This window comes from Crocodylus porosus, unplaced genomic scaffold, assembly GCF_001723895.1.
Source record: "Crocodylus porosus isolate Cpor-Errol unplaced genomic scaffold, CroPor_comp1, whole genome shotgun sequence".
In the NCBI taxonomy this organism is placed as follows: Eukaryota; Metazoa; Chordata; order Crocodylia; family Crocodylidae; genus Crocodylus; species Crocodylus porosus.
Genome location: NW_017728911.1, coordinates 20,285,337 through 20,300,886, shown reverse-complemented (window position 1 = coordinate 20,300,886; position 15,550 = coordinate 20,285,337). Strand labels below are relative to the sequence as shown.

The 15,550-nt window shown below is 43.5% G+C and overlaps 1 protein-coding gene across 1 annotated transcript in view; it reads right to left on the bottom strand.

Annotated features, from left to right (window-relative positions):
- LOC109309018 (tropomodulin-2) overlaps positions 1–14,518 on the bottom strand; it is a 35,495-nt gene extending 20,977 nt beyond the window's left edge. The window contains exons 1-2 of the mRNA XM_019533576.1: positions 14,291–14,518; positions 12,315–12,471 (exon numbers count right to left, since the gene is read on the bottom strand). Coding sequence (XP_019389121.1) covers positions 12,315–12,471; positions 14,291–14,416 — 283 coding nt within the window. The 5' untranslated portion in view covers positions 14,417–14,518. The remainder of the gene's footprint in view (positions 1–12,314; positions 12,472–14,290) is intronic.
- Between the last annotated feature and the right edge of the window lie 1,032 nt (positions 14,519–15,550).

Here is a 15,550-nt window from a genome sequence, read left to right as displayed (position 1 = left end):
TCAGCCGCAGCAGGACCCTGGGTGCCCCCCAGACCCAGGAGGCACCAGTTGCCAAGCCAGGGAGGTGCGGAGGGCCCCTCAGTGCGCTCCCCAGTGGACCCGGAAATGCTTCTGGTCCACTTCTGGGTCTGCTGCCAAGCATGCTGGAGAGCCCCCCGTGCTTCTGTGGGAGTCTCCATCTGCCCCATCAGCACAGCACTGACAAGCCGCCTGCTACCTTGAGGTATGTAGAAAAAACATTTAAAGCTGTGTCTATGCCCAAATCTCTGAATCTTTCTGAATCTCTCTGAATCAATTTGGAGGGTTCTGATTCGATTCAGAGATTAAAGGGTCTCCTGATTCAATTCAGAGTCAGAGATTTGGCCACCAAATTGGGCCGAATCTCTGCCAGATCCAATCAGGGACCGAAGCTTCGCACAGCCCTACTACCTAGAGATTCTTGGTTGCCTATTCTGCTGCTGGTAAGACTAATGGCCTCTAAGGAGCTCCTAAAGTATCTGGAGCTAGAAGGCACACACTGTTGAGGGAGAAGCTTGCCTCCTGAAAGGGTCAGGGGGTGACCTCTAACGTTATTGTTGTAGTTATGTTATAGCCCAGGGACTTGTATTTACGTTGTTATTTGAATCCAGTTGACCAGGCTGAGGCTATTGGGGAGGAGGAGGCCTCATTAGGGGGCACACTACGGTGTGGAGACCCCAGCGCCAGAGAGCGCAGCAATAGGGTCGCAGCAAGCCCAGCACTGTAGAGCGTGCAGACAGGGCTGTGGAGAGGCCAGTGCCAGGGAAGCCATGTAGACAGGGGCCAAGTGCCCAGTGATGACCAGAGGCCAAGCTAGATCAAGGCCTCAGAGGGACAATGTTTAAATACCATCTGCGAGGCATGGGGCATGGTAAAAGGGCAGTTTTGGAGCCATGCATCTAGCCCATAAGGCTTACAGTGTCTCGAGTAGCACTGACTTTCTGTGAGACCGGGCAAGGGATCCAAGATCAGTAGGATCTAGAGGGGTTCAGCAGGGCCATAACCACACAAACTCGTGGGCAGCCTCCCAAGATACTATTTCAACCAACAAGATGTGACAGGAAAGGTTAGAAGGCACCCGCAGGGCAGAGCAAGCACGGTCACAGAGCCCTAGGGTCACAGAGCCCTGGGGACCCTGCATCATGACACTCTTCTCCAAGCTTTTTAGACCGTCACTCGTTAGCCCAGTGGTTACTTTCTCCTAGTTGGAATCCCAAATGCTAGCTTTTTTTGGAAATTTCCCTGGGGAAGCCTGCTATACTGTATTTGGGTCTAACATGATTTTTGTTCCCACTTTTAAATGGGATGTATTTTATGGGAAGTGCAAAATAAGACATCCGGTATTTCATAAACTTCTTGTTGTTGGCAAGACCTAAAAGCCTTATCAAGTGTTTATTCAATATGAGTACTTCTGTTGTATGTTAGAGAGAAATGCATGGATTTAGTTGTGGAATTTCCAGCCTACTCTAGTATCATGTGTTACAAAAGCACAAGTAGATTGGGTATGGAGATCAGAGTGGCACTTAGGGACGGTGCAGGGCTAATTTGTGTCATGTCTACTAAAAAGGTTGACCTCCACTGATATAGTCCATCTACATTAATGAAAAGTTAAATATGCAGGTCCAGAAATGTGAGCATTACAGTTGAACACACACCCATAACTCTGTCCTCCATACATAATGGCTTTTAATTATGTGATTAGCTTTAAATACACATGTATCCCATAAACTGTAAAGAAAGTATGTGTTGTTTGTGTAGTAGGCTCAGTGCTGGATTTAGGCTTAAACTATTTAAGCTACAATTTAGTGCCTCACAATATAAGGGGCCTCTAAATAAGAAAAAAAAACCTGACTCAATATCAAGTTTTATAATAATCAGTTGGTAAATGAAGGAGATAAAGGAAATTTGGGGAAATGACTCTCTAAATATGAACATTTTCATTCTAATATGACAAAAATATACATACATTTTATCATATGGGGTCTCTTGAGATAGGCATGGTTTAGGGCCTCAGCATGTCATAAGCTGAGTAGGCTGTACAAAAAAGTATGGGGAAAAGAATCAGTAGGTTTTTCAGATAGCTCTAATTTTGAGTTTTAGGGCTTTTGCCTTTAGTTTTAAAAGTTATCACTACTTGCAAATTAATTTTTGGCCTGGATCTTCACTGCATGATTCACATCTCTGCAAACCAGACTTAAAATGCCATCACTTATACTTAGCAGTGTTTCATTCCTAACTTGCTCAGATGCAAATGGCTCCACAGAGTGCAAGGCAAAGAAGAATAAGGCACACTGATACTGATACTTTCTTACAACAAATACACATTCTACCACACTTTGTTACTTATGTACCTTCTTCTGCTACTGGTTCTGATTTTGGTCTTCCTTTTTTTAAAACTTAGATCCTCTTATTACTTCTTACATTTAAATGAAACCCTGTTTACTCTCTATGACAGAATTCTTGAGTGACCTTTAAACTGAAATTCAATAACCCTGGATTTCAGCTTTGCATAAATCGCACAAGATATTTTTTCCTCTTGAGTTTTATGGAAATTCCTCTCTAAAAATACTCTATTAAATATAATTATATTAATTCTTACCAGCAAGCCACTTGAACTATAAACAAGAAAACGAGCCAATTCTAGTTAAAGCTCCAAGACAATGATAAAAATGGCTATAGCTATTGCTGTTGTAGCAATATTCCTTTCCATCAAGGAGCACTCACTTTACGTTATATTAAATGTTATCTCCAAAAACCTATGCTAAAAAAAACCACTCCAAAGTCAAGCACTCCAAAGTTGGCACGATGCCAAATATATCATTCTACTTATGCACAGATCAGCCAAATTAAAGTTGCCAAGCTTACCTTCATTTTTATAGTTTTATATTTCTTAATTTTTGTGTGCTTGACTTTGGCACCTGAGAGCTATTTTAACAGTTTCTCACATTTTAAAAAATGAAAATCAGGAATTTCATCACCTGGATCTTTCCTCACACTGAATTCACATTGGTCAGCAGCAAAGATGGGCTCCTTAGCCAAAGTAGTGACTGGTGGCAGTAGGAAGTTGTTATCTTCCATATGGGAGGATGTAGGCACACACTTTGCCTTTGGGTTTCATGTTTCATAGTTTCATAGTTTGTAGGGTCGGAAGGGACCTGAGCAGATCATCTAGTCCGACCCCATGTTAATTGCTGACCATAAAGGAATGCTGAAACCCAGTTCCAGGTTCTAGAAGGGAATGAGGTCTAGCGGTTACAGACCTTCTTGCTCCTCCTCTGACACTACCTCACCCTCTTTCTTTCTGCTTCTGTTCTACCCCTCCACCCCAGATCCTATCCTCATTCCCCATCTGACTCCAAGCTACGCCATCCCTGGCTTCTCTCAGTCTTCCCCGCTTCCTTTGTTCCTCTCTACTTGTTCTTGTCACTGCCCCTTTCTGGTGCCTGCTTCTCTGCCTCCTTCCCCTAAGCTGCTCTCTGCCCCCTCACCCTGCATCCTCCTCCCCCACCAAATCCAAATACCCCTCCGCCATGACATCAGGCTGTTTCTTGCTTCTCCGCCACACCACCTGCCCCCAGCAAGGGAAACACAGAAGCACAGGAGAGACAAGCTTCCCTGGTCTTGGTTCTGGTGGCACAATGGCCCTTGGCACCTGGAAGGAGCAATTACAGAAAGACTCTTGCAGCCTTGGCATGAAGCAACCTCTCTTGCTCTGGGAAGATGACAGGTGTGCTGTCTAGGCAGTAAGTAGGAACTCTGAGAGGATAGCACATAATCTGTACAGATGGAGATTTCACAGAATTGAGCTGCCAAATGCTAATAAGTCTTCACTGAGCAAGTGTTAACTGCAAGGGAGTTTCATGGAGACTGCAAAAAACAGCCCTGACCTACCGCCTAATTTCAAATCCTTGTTTCAAAGCATGCAGGCCCTACAGCTTTGCAACAAAACAGCTGGAAGAATTTACTTGAACTGGACAAAAACAAGGTGTTTTCCCCATGATCTTGGAAACAACTGAAGCAGTTTAGCTGAAACATTCCAAAATATTCAGTGTAAGGCAGACGCCCGGCATGGGAATTTTCAGCACAAAAATTTAAGTTTGGCAAAGCTGTGATGAACAACAAACAGAGGCTCACAAAAAAAAAAAGAAGAAAAGAAAAAGCACTGAGCAACTTTAGCTCTAGGCACCACCTCCTGTATTACACATACAACTATAAAAATAAAGTCCGGGTTAGATGTTATAGCGAACACTGAACATAAGTCTTGAAGATGATACCCCCCGCCCACCCCCCCTCCCCAAAAAGCTGCCAAAAACTTTAGCCATTAATATTTCAACTTTGGAGAGCACAAAATGCCTTAAAAATACCATGCCTCTAAAGTAAATTTTGAATTAGACATGATATCTTATTCAAATACTTAATCTCCACTCTTTATCTGCTCTGTGGATATATTCCTTCATATTTTTCTGCTTCAGAAGAATATATAAGCCATAAAGTTTGTTTTCATTAAAAGAAAGCATATACTCTACCCTAAAACAAAGGAAAAAACATTCTTATTCTGAAACAACTGTCATCATCTGTACTGACATCATGCTTGGCACAGTACCAAGTAGGCAGGTTAGATGGTTTCTGTGTGGAGGGGCTGAAGACAGTGGTACAGTGATAAATGTTCTGGTTTACTCATTATTTTCTTCCTGTTTCTTTCCATTTATCAAATGGTTGAAACATTCAATTACTACACGCCAGGGAATTATGTACAGAAAAATTCAAAATTATGTGCTGAGTCCCAGGGGCTATATGTGGTAGCAAGGAGCCAGCCCAGCCTGGCCTGCTGGCATGCACCTTCGAACCAGACTGGACTGGCTCCGTGCCAGCAGTGGGGCTCACAGCACTGCAGACGGGAGCCACGTGCCATCAGGCTGGGGGGCTTCATGCCTCTACCTGGGGCTTCCAGCACTTCAGTAGGAAGCCACACATGGAGGCACGGAATCGCATGCCATCAGGCCGGGTGGGCTCCATGCCTTGTGTATGGCTTCCCGCTGGAGTGCTGGAAGCCCCACGTAGAGGCACAGAGCTGGCTGGCCTGGGCCAATGGTGCACGGTTCCTATCTGCAGTGCCGTGCACCCCACATGCTGGCACAGAGCCAACCCAGTTTGGGTTGAAGATGCATGCCAGCAGGCTGGCTGAGCTGGATCCATGCTGCTGTGTGCAGCCCACAGGACTCAGCCAAATCCATGCACCATTGTGGGGGCTCTACCTGCCGCAGCCATGGGTACCCTGAGGGCCTGCTGCTGGCAGCAAGAAATGTGCACTATAAGGAATGGAGTGGAGGGGGTGAGGGGGTGGCCCACACACACCCACACAAATTCCCAGGCCCACCCACAAACCTGCCCCGCCTTGCTGCCAGGAGCTCCCCTCCCCACTCACCAGTCATGCACCACTGCACTGTCCCCACATGGGGCTCCCAGCCAGAGTGCTGTGAGTCCCACAGAGGGGGAAGCACAGAGCCTGCCCGCCACCTGGGTTAAATTATGGAAAATTATGCACAGCCTTACATTTTATCCGCAAAATTGCATGCGTACATAATTGCATAATTCGCCAGGGTGTAAATTATATGCAAAAATGGCACATTTCCCTTATTCTTCTTGGCCACCAATCATAATAGCATGATCCATTACAGTATTTCCGCCGACTTTGATAGGAGTATATGAGACCCAGTGTGTGCATTTTATGTAAAATAAATGCAACACAATAAACTCTGGTGCATATTGTGCCAGAGCTTACCACACCAGAACTTACTGCTCCCAGGCACCTCATTTACATGTGCACCTGGGACCACAGCATCTTGAGCCGGGTCAGAGCAGTCCCCGCTTGCAGGGGGTCCAGTGGGTCAGCCTGCCAGCCCAGGACTGCACTGGCCCAGCTCAGTGTGCTGCAGAGGGGATCACTGGGGCACAAGGGTGATCCACCATGGGGCTAGCCAGCAGGAAGCCCTCGTACTGAAGCACCTTCATGCTCCAACCAGCCCTGGTCACCATCTACATGTGCATTGCTGCACACTAAAAAATGGCGCTGTAGGATAGTACTTGTGTTTACAAGCACTAACCTACAGCAAAGTTAATTAGTTTACTGTGGCTTAATAGGGCCGCGCATATAGATGTTGAGACTTTACTGTAGAGCTAATTAGGCAACTCCGCAATAAGCAACTTGTGTAGATGCACTCAGTATGCAATTGTTTGGCAAGGATCAGGAGATACTATATTAAACAAAGATAACACTGGAGGATTGAAATAGCAGCCTTGGCTGCAAGCAATTAACAAAGATATAGCCAACTTTAACTTAAAATTGAAATTACGTCTCAATGTGTTGCAATAGTAGTTTTGTTTTTTCAGTTACATTTTGGCAGTGTCATGAGCAACCACTGCAGCGAAGTAGAAGTGAAAATGGTAACAGAATAATACTTTTTGTGTTATGGTAAGGACCTCAGCTCAGATCAGGGATCCATCATGCTAGGCACTGCATGTGTATGTGAGAGAAAGCCCCTGCCATGAAAAGCCCTTAGTCTAAACAAAGATGATGGAAAACGTTGGGGAAAAAGGAAGCATTACTATCTCTCTTCTAGAAATGAGAATCCAGGGAACAGAAGTATGATATTACTTGTATATGGTCATACAAGAAATCTGTAGAAGACCTGGAACTTGAACCCAGGCCTCTTAGATAAGTTCTATACTGTTTCTGCATGGGCCCAGGAAGTAGCCCGTACCTACTGGCCCCCAGCTCTGCATATAGAAAACTGAGGAATGAGCCAGTAAAGCTCCCCCCTCCATCATCCTTAAGATCTGTCTCTGGCTTGCTTGAGAGTAACGGCAGTGGGGGAGGGTGGGGGTTACCATCAGCAATTTCACTGTCTCATTTCCACGACTGGCATGTGTGGAGTGAGAGTGGACGGGTGAGGGATATTTCTTGGTGCTGGTCTTAGAAGAACTGTGGAAGGTGCACAGGCATATCCTTAATGGCCAGTCAAGTCATTAAGGCAAGAACTCATCCTTCCCATTTCTCAAAACTATTCACTTTCAAACTCAACACATTTCAAGAAGCTATATATTTTCATTCCTGTTTTCTGTCAAAGGACTTTTTAAAATCTGATTGCATTCATGTAGTATCACCCTCAATGTTTAGGGTTGTAATCTTTCCTTTCCAGTGCTCCCAAACTCTCACTAACTTGCAAATGATGCAGGAACCTGCCCAAAACAGTACAAACATGGCAGTGAGTCAATCCAGCTGTATGTAAGAAATGCTATGGGTTACAATACAGTTGACTGACTTTTTATAAGAATTGCCAGATTATTTAGCATAAATAGAAACTAGTCCAAAAATGAATACAATAAACATGACTAATTGGCAAACACTGTGATGACAAAAATCAGGCCTAACTCTTCTGTCCTTGCAATGCTTAACAATGATGGCTTCCCCATTATTGACAGACTAAACAGATGTGTTTTACATTAGCTCTTGAAAGCCACCAAAGCAGGCCTTCAGCAGAATACGAGGCAGACCACATTCTAAAGATGAGAACCCCCCCAATGTAGCCCCACTCCCTGCCATCATCAGGTTCAAACGTGGGGACTTTGGACAGTGAAACTGCTCTGATGGGCCATGTGGGGAGATGTAGTCTCTGCAGTAACTGGGTTCCTTACCACCTGAGCTGTGAACCTTCAAGCTGCTGAGTGCTCTGGCCCTCCTCCAGAAAAAAAACATTCAAAAATCTGCTTAGCTTTATACCTGTGAGAGAAGACAATGGATTTATTTGTGTGCTTCAAGTTAAGCATGTGCGTAAAGTGCTTTGCTAAACTGGGGACAGAACATTTGCCACCTTGAGGGATCAAACCCTTAGTTCTTTCTAGCAATTAATGTAGGAGGTTACCAAGTTAAAATGTGGCAGTAGCCCAAAGCTTTAATGCAAACCATACCTTCAGTTGTCTCTGCCAAATACTGCAAGGCCCACATAACATGACTGCAATAAGACCTAAGGCAGCCATCCACACCACCAATCCCAAATCTTGAGCTTGTATTAATACTTCCTGTGCTCTGACTACTCTGAATAACTCCCCTAGCTTTGGAATCGCTTTGTATCATAATCAAAACTGTGTAATTGTGTAACAACAGAAAGGACTGATGCAAGCAACAGAACTGGTTGATACTGCTGGACACTGCTTTGCTAAAGAATTCCCAGTGAAACACTAACCAAAAAAAAAGGCACTGGATAAGAAAAATCTATGCATCACAGACTCTTAAGGCAGGAGGAGCTGGATTTTAAAATCCGTTCCTTTTTCTTTTCATCCTGCTTTTATCTTTTATGTCAGGATCAGATTTGCATAAAACCCATTAGGAATGTGTAGGAATGTCACTTTGGAGGAAGCATTCTACCCTTTCAGGTTAATCTTGAAGGAATATATTTCTTAATAGAAGACAAATATTAAAGTGCAAAACAATGACAAATCTTAAAAGGTATTTCAGCTTGAATTATACAGACATCCCTCAATAGGGAATTTTGCTGAGTGGCATCTTGGCTTACATACTTCCCATTTCTTTTCTTGCAGTACCAGAGACCTTCTAGAGCTGCCTAAGAACTTAATTTTTAACCAACGGGGGCACGTTTATACAAAACGCTTAGTGCACAGTAGACTAATTTTACTGTGCATTAGTGCATCATGGCAAAAACTGTGCTAATGAGGTAATGCACAGTAGAATTTGTCCACTGAACATTAAGTGTCACAAAAAGACTGTGCACTGTTGCTACTGTGCGTTACCGCCAGCTACTGCACATTGATATAGTACCTCATGTTAGAGGTACCACACAGTGCATGTGTGGACATGCCCAGGGTTACTTTAAGATGAAAATATGGAGTCATTCGCACCAAGGCCTTTTTAAAGTGTGGTAGCAGTGAATAAACACATATAATAAGCAGAAGTTACATACAGTATATGCCCAATGTCAAGTACTTTTGCACTGTCAAGACGGTATGCAAGGCCTTACGGTTCATCTATACAAACAAGCTAACCAGAAAACCTATTTTAGAATAAGCTTATTCTATCAGAGCATTCCCCATTAGTTCCTTTTCAAGAGTAAATTGGATGCTTTTCAAGAATAAATTGGATGCTTCAAGAGTAAATTGGATGCTTATCTTGCTGGGGTCATATGACCCCAGCTGACTTCCTGCCCTTCGGGCAGGGGGCTGGACTCGATGATCTTCTGAGGTCCCTTCCAGCCTTAATGTCTATGAAATCTATGAAAATCCTTTGTATGGACACTATTCTGGAATTAGGATCACTATATTCCGGAATAATTGCCCCACTTTGGAAGAACTCTAATTGTTCATCACTAAAAGTGACTATAAATCTGGAAAAGAATGTTCCTGTTTTGCAACTTACTCAGCAGAACAGCATATTCAGCAATGGCTGATGTGGTCAGACTCCCTGTGTAGACAAGCTTTTAGAGTAAATAACAGTTAGGTTGTTAATATTTCAAAACAATCATTCCATAGTTGCATATTCAATGAGTTCTGCCAAAATAAATAAGATTGTAGTTAGGAACACTGTACTCAGAAATACAGCCATCCATCTCTGCTCCCAGCTTTTACGCAACATTCCCCATCTTTCAACAAGTTGGAAGGCTCACTTTACAGTGTGCAGGAAGCCCACAGTGTTTGTTCATATGGCAAATAAGTGTTTCAGTAATATGTTGTCTTTCAGGTCTCAAATTACAAAAGACTATCACACCCTCTGCTTTCTAGCTCAGAAGGAAGGAGCCCATCAAAACATGCCAGGTCAACTCCTGGGCTTTATCTAGATGACATCCTCCTGCTGAAGTCTGCATTTCAGTCCAAGGGCAGCAAAGCAGGGCCCCAGAAGTCCCAACATGGGGGCATGCCATGCTCAAGGCTGAACGATTCTTTCCGAAAGCCACATTTTCTTAAAATAGTACATAAGTGATACTGGATAAACCACTAAGCCCTCAAGCACTACAGTGCTGAACATGACACAATTATCTGTACAGATCTATTAATATGGCTAGGTCTTGCATTAATTTAGGTCTAGACAGTACTAATAAAGAAGCCATAGCTATTTTTGTGGGACTTGGCCACTGACTTCTGTGAAAGCAGAGCTGAGCTCTTTACATTTAGATGCAGATTGCCTACCAATTCTGTAAGCAGTGGCCCTGAGGCTTTTTTTCACATGCCTTAAACTGCTGTTGTTATCATTTGGGAATCTGCCTGGGACAGACATCCAAAATGAGAAGCACAAGAGAAATCAAGACAATAAATCCTACAGCAGCACTTATATGTAAGTAATTTACAATAAAAATGGTATAATAAAAGATAACAGCAGCTTTATTTATAAGGGAGTCTGAGTTCATTCTGGTTGAGAGAGAGTTGGAAAATGTTATTTGTGTTTTGTAAAACAGTGATGTTATCAAATCACAGATACTGTGAATTAATAATCAGGGTTAATCCAAATACCCTGGACACGCCACTGGACAAGCAGGAAGATAATGTTTCCTTAGCAGCATCAAAAAAAAAACTAAATACAAGAAACAGCTCACATGGACAGCACAATGGTTAGTCTGACACAGAGGACATGCCAATCCTCACAGCACTGTGAAATCTTGCATACACCTGGTAGCAGTTTTATGTGTAGTAAATTCAGGCATGCAAAGGATCCCATCAGTGGCTGCAATTCAAAAAATTTCTAACACTGACAAGACAAAAGGAAACAAAATCTTACCTCTAAAGATTGTGACATGGCCAGAGTTTCTTATTGCACAGGCCCAATAAGAAACATTAGTCAGCAACACGAGAGAAAGCTGTAACTTTCTAGCATGATGCTGCATAAGAGGTCAGAAAAGAGAAGCAGTTGGTAATAAGTCCATCTAAGATAGACCATATTTCGCATTCTATACAATGCGTGAGTACCGTTAAAAATAGGATATGCTAACTGGGAAAAAGCAGGTAAGACAGTGTGCTTTGATACAAAGCTCTGCTTCATTTACATAGGTCTAGCTCAGGGGCTGGCAATTTTTTTGGAGCAGTGGGCCAAAATAATACAGCTCAGTCCAAGGTGGGCTGGTGCTTCTGGCCTGACCACTGCTGCACATGCAATCCATCAAAATGATGCCAATATCTGGGCTTTGTGAAATGGATTCAATCATTTGGCATGCTGGACTCAGCCTGCGGGCCAAAGGTTGTTGCCCCAGATCTTGCTAAAAGCTGCCATGATTCTTTAAAATTAAACCTGATTAAACCTTTTTTTCCAAAAGACAAAATGAAATGTAATAACCTTAACAGCAATATTTCACCTGCATGTAGCGTATTATAACTTGGAAGCATTTTGCAAGTAACAGCCAGGGCTTGATCTTAGTCCCAGTAAGATCAATAATTGTGCCACAGGTTTTCCTAGAGGCACTTAAGCACATGTATAACTTTGAGCAATTCCACTGAAATAAGGAGAAGTACTCACAGCCTTTGAATTGGACACATGCTTAAATACCTTGATGAATGGAGGCTTTAGGCAGGCAATAGTAGTATCCTGAACTTACCACTGGGAAAGTCACTTGTCAGCTATCACAGCAACTCTCCATGTGTCTGCTCCGACCCTGTAGTAAATTAAGGCTGAATGAGAGCATCATAGCCTTGTTCTATTGATGGCTATACTGGCCTGGTTTTGTTTACAGGTGCCACAGGGTAAAAGCAGACAGTGACAGTTTCCAGAGAGCATCTGGCACACAGTCCATCCCACCCCATAATCTTTCTGTAACTTGTCTGTTTTTCATACTCCCAGGTAACTCTTATTCAGAGAGGAATGTGGTAGTTCTCTCTCCAAGAGCCTGAACCAGCAGAGTACTTGTGCAAGCATTTAACTGTAAGCACAAGAGGATTCTCAGTGAATTCAGTGGGAATCTTAACTTTCAGTGTGTGCTTCGCTGAATCAGAGCCACGGTACACAGCACTTTGCTGCACTGCTGCCTCAGACCAAAGGGTTGCTCCTGGGATTAGAATCCAGGAGTTCTTGGCTCCTGTTCCAGTGGGCAGACCATTAGACCACAGATAAAACCAAGGCTCTATCAGCTTTAATTTAAAAAGGCATTTCCAGCTCTAAGCCTGACTCATAAGCTTTGAGGCTTGATATGGCCTCTCTCTATTTTCCACTGGTTCTTTTCCCTAGGAGACCACACAGCTTGTGATCCTTGTATTGACATATATCCCCACGCATGTGGGCACATGTGAAGATGAACTGTTACCTTTCTTTTCTCCTGTAAAGGGTACAAAGTCCTCCCTATCCTTGTGCTCCAGTGCTTCCTTCTCCAAGTACGAAAGCAATCGCTCTCTGTCGAAAGGGCCAGTGGCAGCTTTAGTGGTCTGATCTTTCTGTCGGAAGCCTGCTGGCAGAAGGGCATTCTACCAAAGGACAGGGAAAGAGGCAGATTGGGTTAGAGGGTGGTGCCATTTTCAGAAAACATTCTAAATTTGATTTCAGTATTTTTGAAAAAGTGGAATGATTTCTGTCTATTGCTTCCCCTACTACAGCAGCAATGTATTTCCTAGATGTCCTTTCTTTTTCAGGTCCTTTTGACAAGGTATTTAGCTGATTTTTTGGAGTCTGACAGGGCTGCACTATAAGCACTTCTGCTGTGGCCTCAAGCTTGTGACCTCTGGGCTGTCAACAGTGTGTCTTAGCACCTGCTCCACCCCAGTCCCCCTTCCTAGATGTAATATACCTCAAGTGTAGTATCTGTGATGGTCCAGGAAATATGGAAGAAACATAGCTTTTTTTGGTGATATCTTTTATTGGACTAATTGTTAAGTTGGGAGAGATGTAAGATAACCACAGCCTGCCCTGCTTCAAACATGAAGTTTATCTATCATCTCCTAACTATACAGTCGGTGCAATAAAAGATATTATAAATATATATATTTTATTTCCTAGATGTAACTCTTAAAAATGGCACATTCTTAAGTCTTCTTAGTCAGATCTTTCCTATCAGCTGTTAATATTAATCACATTTATTCCCATAGTGTATGGCACTGTATAAACACAGAACAATAAACAGTTCCTGCCCCCAAACACTTGCCAACCAGGAAAAGTGCCACATCCTGTTACTTGTATGGACACACAGTAAAGGACTTCTGTACTGAAGAACTAAGGATCCACTGCAAGTCTAATGGTCCATGGGTCTGAGCACACATTACCCACCTGGGTCCACTGTTCTACCCCAAAAGTCAAATTTCAGCCATGGGACTTCTCTAAGCTCACCTACAGTGCCTGCTGTCAAGCCCTGAAGCACTCATAGGTGGACTTCCAGCTCTAATACATACTAGCAGAATCAGGGGTGCAGACAGAAGAGCAGGTACCTATTGCAACCCATAGCACTTTACAGGAAGCACTATGAGTTACAACAATCCCCCAGGCCCAGCAGAAGTTCACTGTTGGGTCCAGGAGTTGGGAATTCCAGCTGCTTGCTGTGAACCTGCAGCCTGGTCTCCTAGCAATGCCACTCCCCCCTCTCAGCCTGGAGGCTGTTTTCAGAATGGGAGGGAGGAAGTGAGCAGAGGGAGCTCAGTCTTGGGGTTCCCCAGCTGGCACTGGAGGGTGGGGTAGTGGATTGAAGAACCTCACCTCAGGGGCACTGCAATCCACATGCCCCACCTTCCAGTGGCAGCTGTAAAAAACCCCAGATGAAACTGCCTCTGCTCCCTTTCTCCCCTCCCATTCTGAAAACAATGACAGGCTGGGGGCCCTGCAGACACAAGTTACAGAATGGTCTCCGTTTTCAAATGTGTTCATCTCACCTTCATGCACTGAGGGTTCAGATTTTTGCAGGATTGGCCCATTAAAGTGGTCTGCAGCTGTGCAGTTCTGTTTGGTCATGGCTATAGGCCACTTTCTGGGGCCAGATCAGACAAAAATGGTCACTTCTGTCTACAGTAGCAGGTGCTAAGCCCTGTTCTCCCTAAAACTTACCATTGACATGATATAGACAAGCTCTTACTCTCTAAATAGGCAGGATATGGAGAGAAAACAGAGGCACAGACATACATACAAAGTCATATAGCACATAAGTGACAGAGCTGGGAACAGAACCCAACTGTCTTGGAGCCTAACATAGTGCCTTCACCTGTGAGCACACCTTCTCTCCCAAGTATCTGGAACATAAGCAAATATCAGACTCCTGCTACATTTGGAAACATCAGCCTTTTCTCTGTCTCCGTTACCTACCTCTGGGTCAAGGTCATCAAGAACATGTTCCAGTTGTTTCAGCTCATCCTCTGACAGTTTGCTGAGAATCTCATCCTCATTGATATTTTTGTATTTCTCTAACTCTTTTCGGAAGGGCAGAGACATAACTCCTGCTGCACGGTGTCACTCAGTCCCTCCTTGGAAACGTCAGACATTCAGAGCAATCTTCTTGGAGTTTCTCTCACTGCTGACAACAACAAATTATCAATATATCATCCAGATGTGCTGCTATAGATTCCATTACAGAATATTAGTATTGTAATCATTCCTAGTATATGAGTTTTGGCAATTCTAGGCCATAGTTATGCTAATCTATAGTTAAGCTAAGACACTGCAAAGGTTCTTCTGACAGGCTTCACTGACCACTGGATGGCCTGATAAAAGACAGAATAAGTGAAAATGACAATTCAAAGTAAAAAACAATAGCCAAACAAGCTGGGGAGTAAAAACATTAAAACTTGCTAAAGTGGAGATAACAAGTGGCAAGTTGTACTCAGCAGGCTGAAGATATTCAAATTAAGTAATGGAGTAAGCTAGAAAAGTAAGTGAGGTCTGGTTGCCAAAACTTGGAAGTGGAGAACTGCAGTTGGCAAGGAATGAACTCCAAGTGTCTGGACTTTACCAAGAGACAAGTAAAGTGGGAATCAGCAGGGAGAGAGATAAGAGTAGGCACTGAGTATGGGCATCTTGGCTATAAACAAAGGGGTTGTGAGCCTCACCCTTTTGTTGTGACCTAGCCCTGTCTGTGCACATGTGTTGTTTACCAATCTGGGCAGTTTTGCTGAGCTAGGCTGATTGCTATGCAGAGCTGCTAGCTAAGACAGTAAATCTATCTGAGCTTTTACCACCAAACATGAATTCAAGTTGTTCTTTCTGTGTCACACCTGAGCTCCAGGAGGCTGGATGCAGGCAATTGCCTCTAAGAGCACCCTGAGCCAAGCAGCCTGAAGACCAAGCGACAGCAGGCAGGAAGTTGGTTGGGAACCCTCCCACCCGCTAAATGCCACAGAACAACATCTACCTTCAATAGCATCATTCAACATGACACATTAAATAATTGTAAAAACTTGTATTATCAAAATCTTCAAATGCAATCTTAATTTATCAAAATACAAAATGTACTGCCTAGGGTTTTTCTGTTTACACAACCCATTGTGAGTAGCACACAGTTGTCAAGGAAGGGTGAGATAAGATTTTGCAAAGGTAGCAAGCAAAAAGGGTCACAGTAATTCTTTGCAT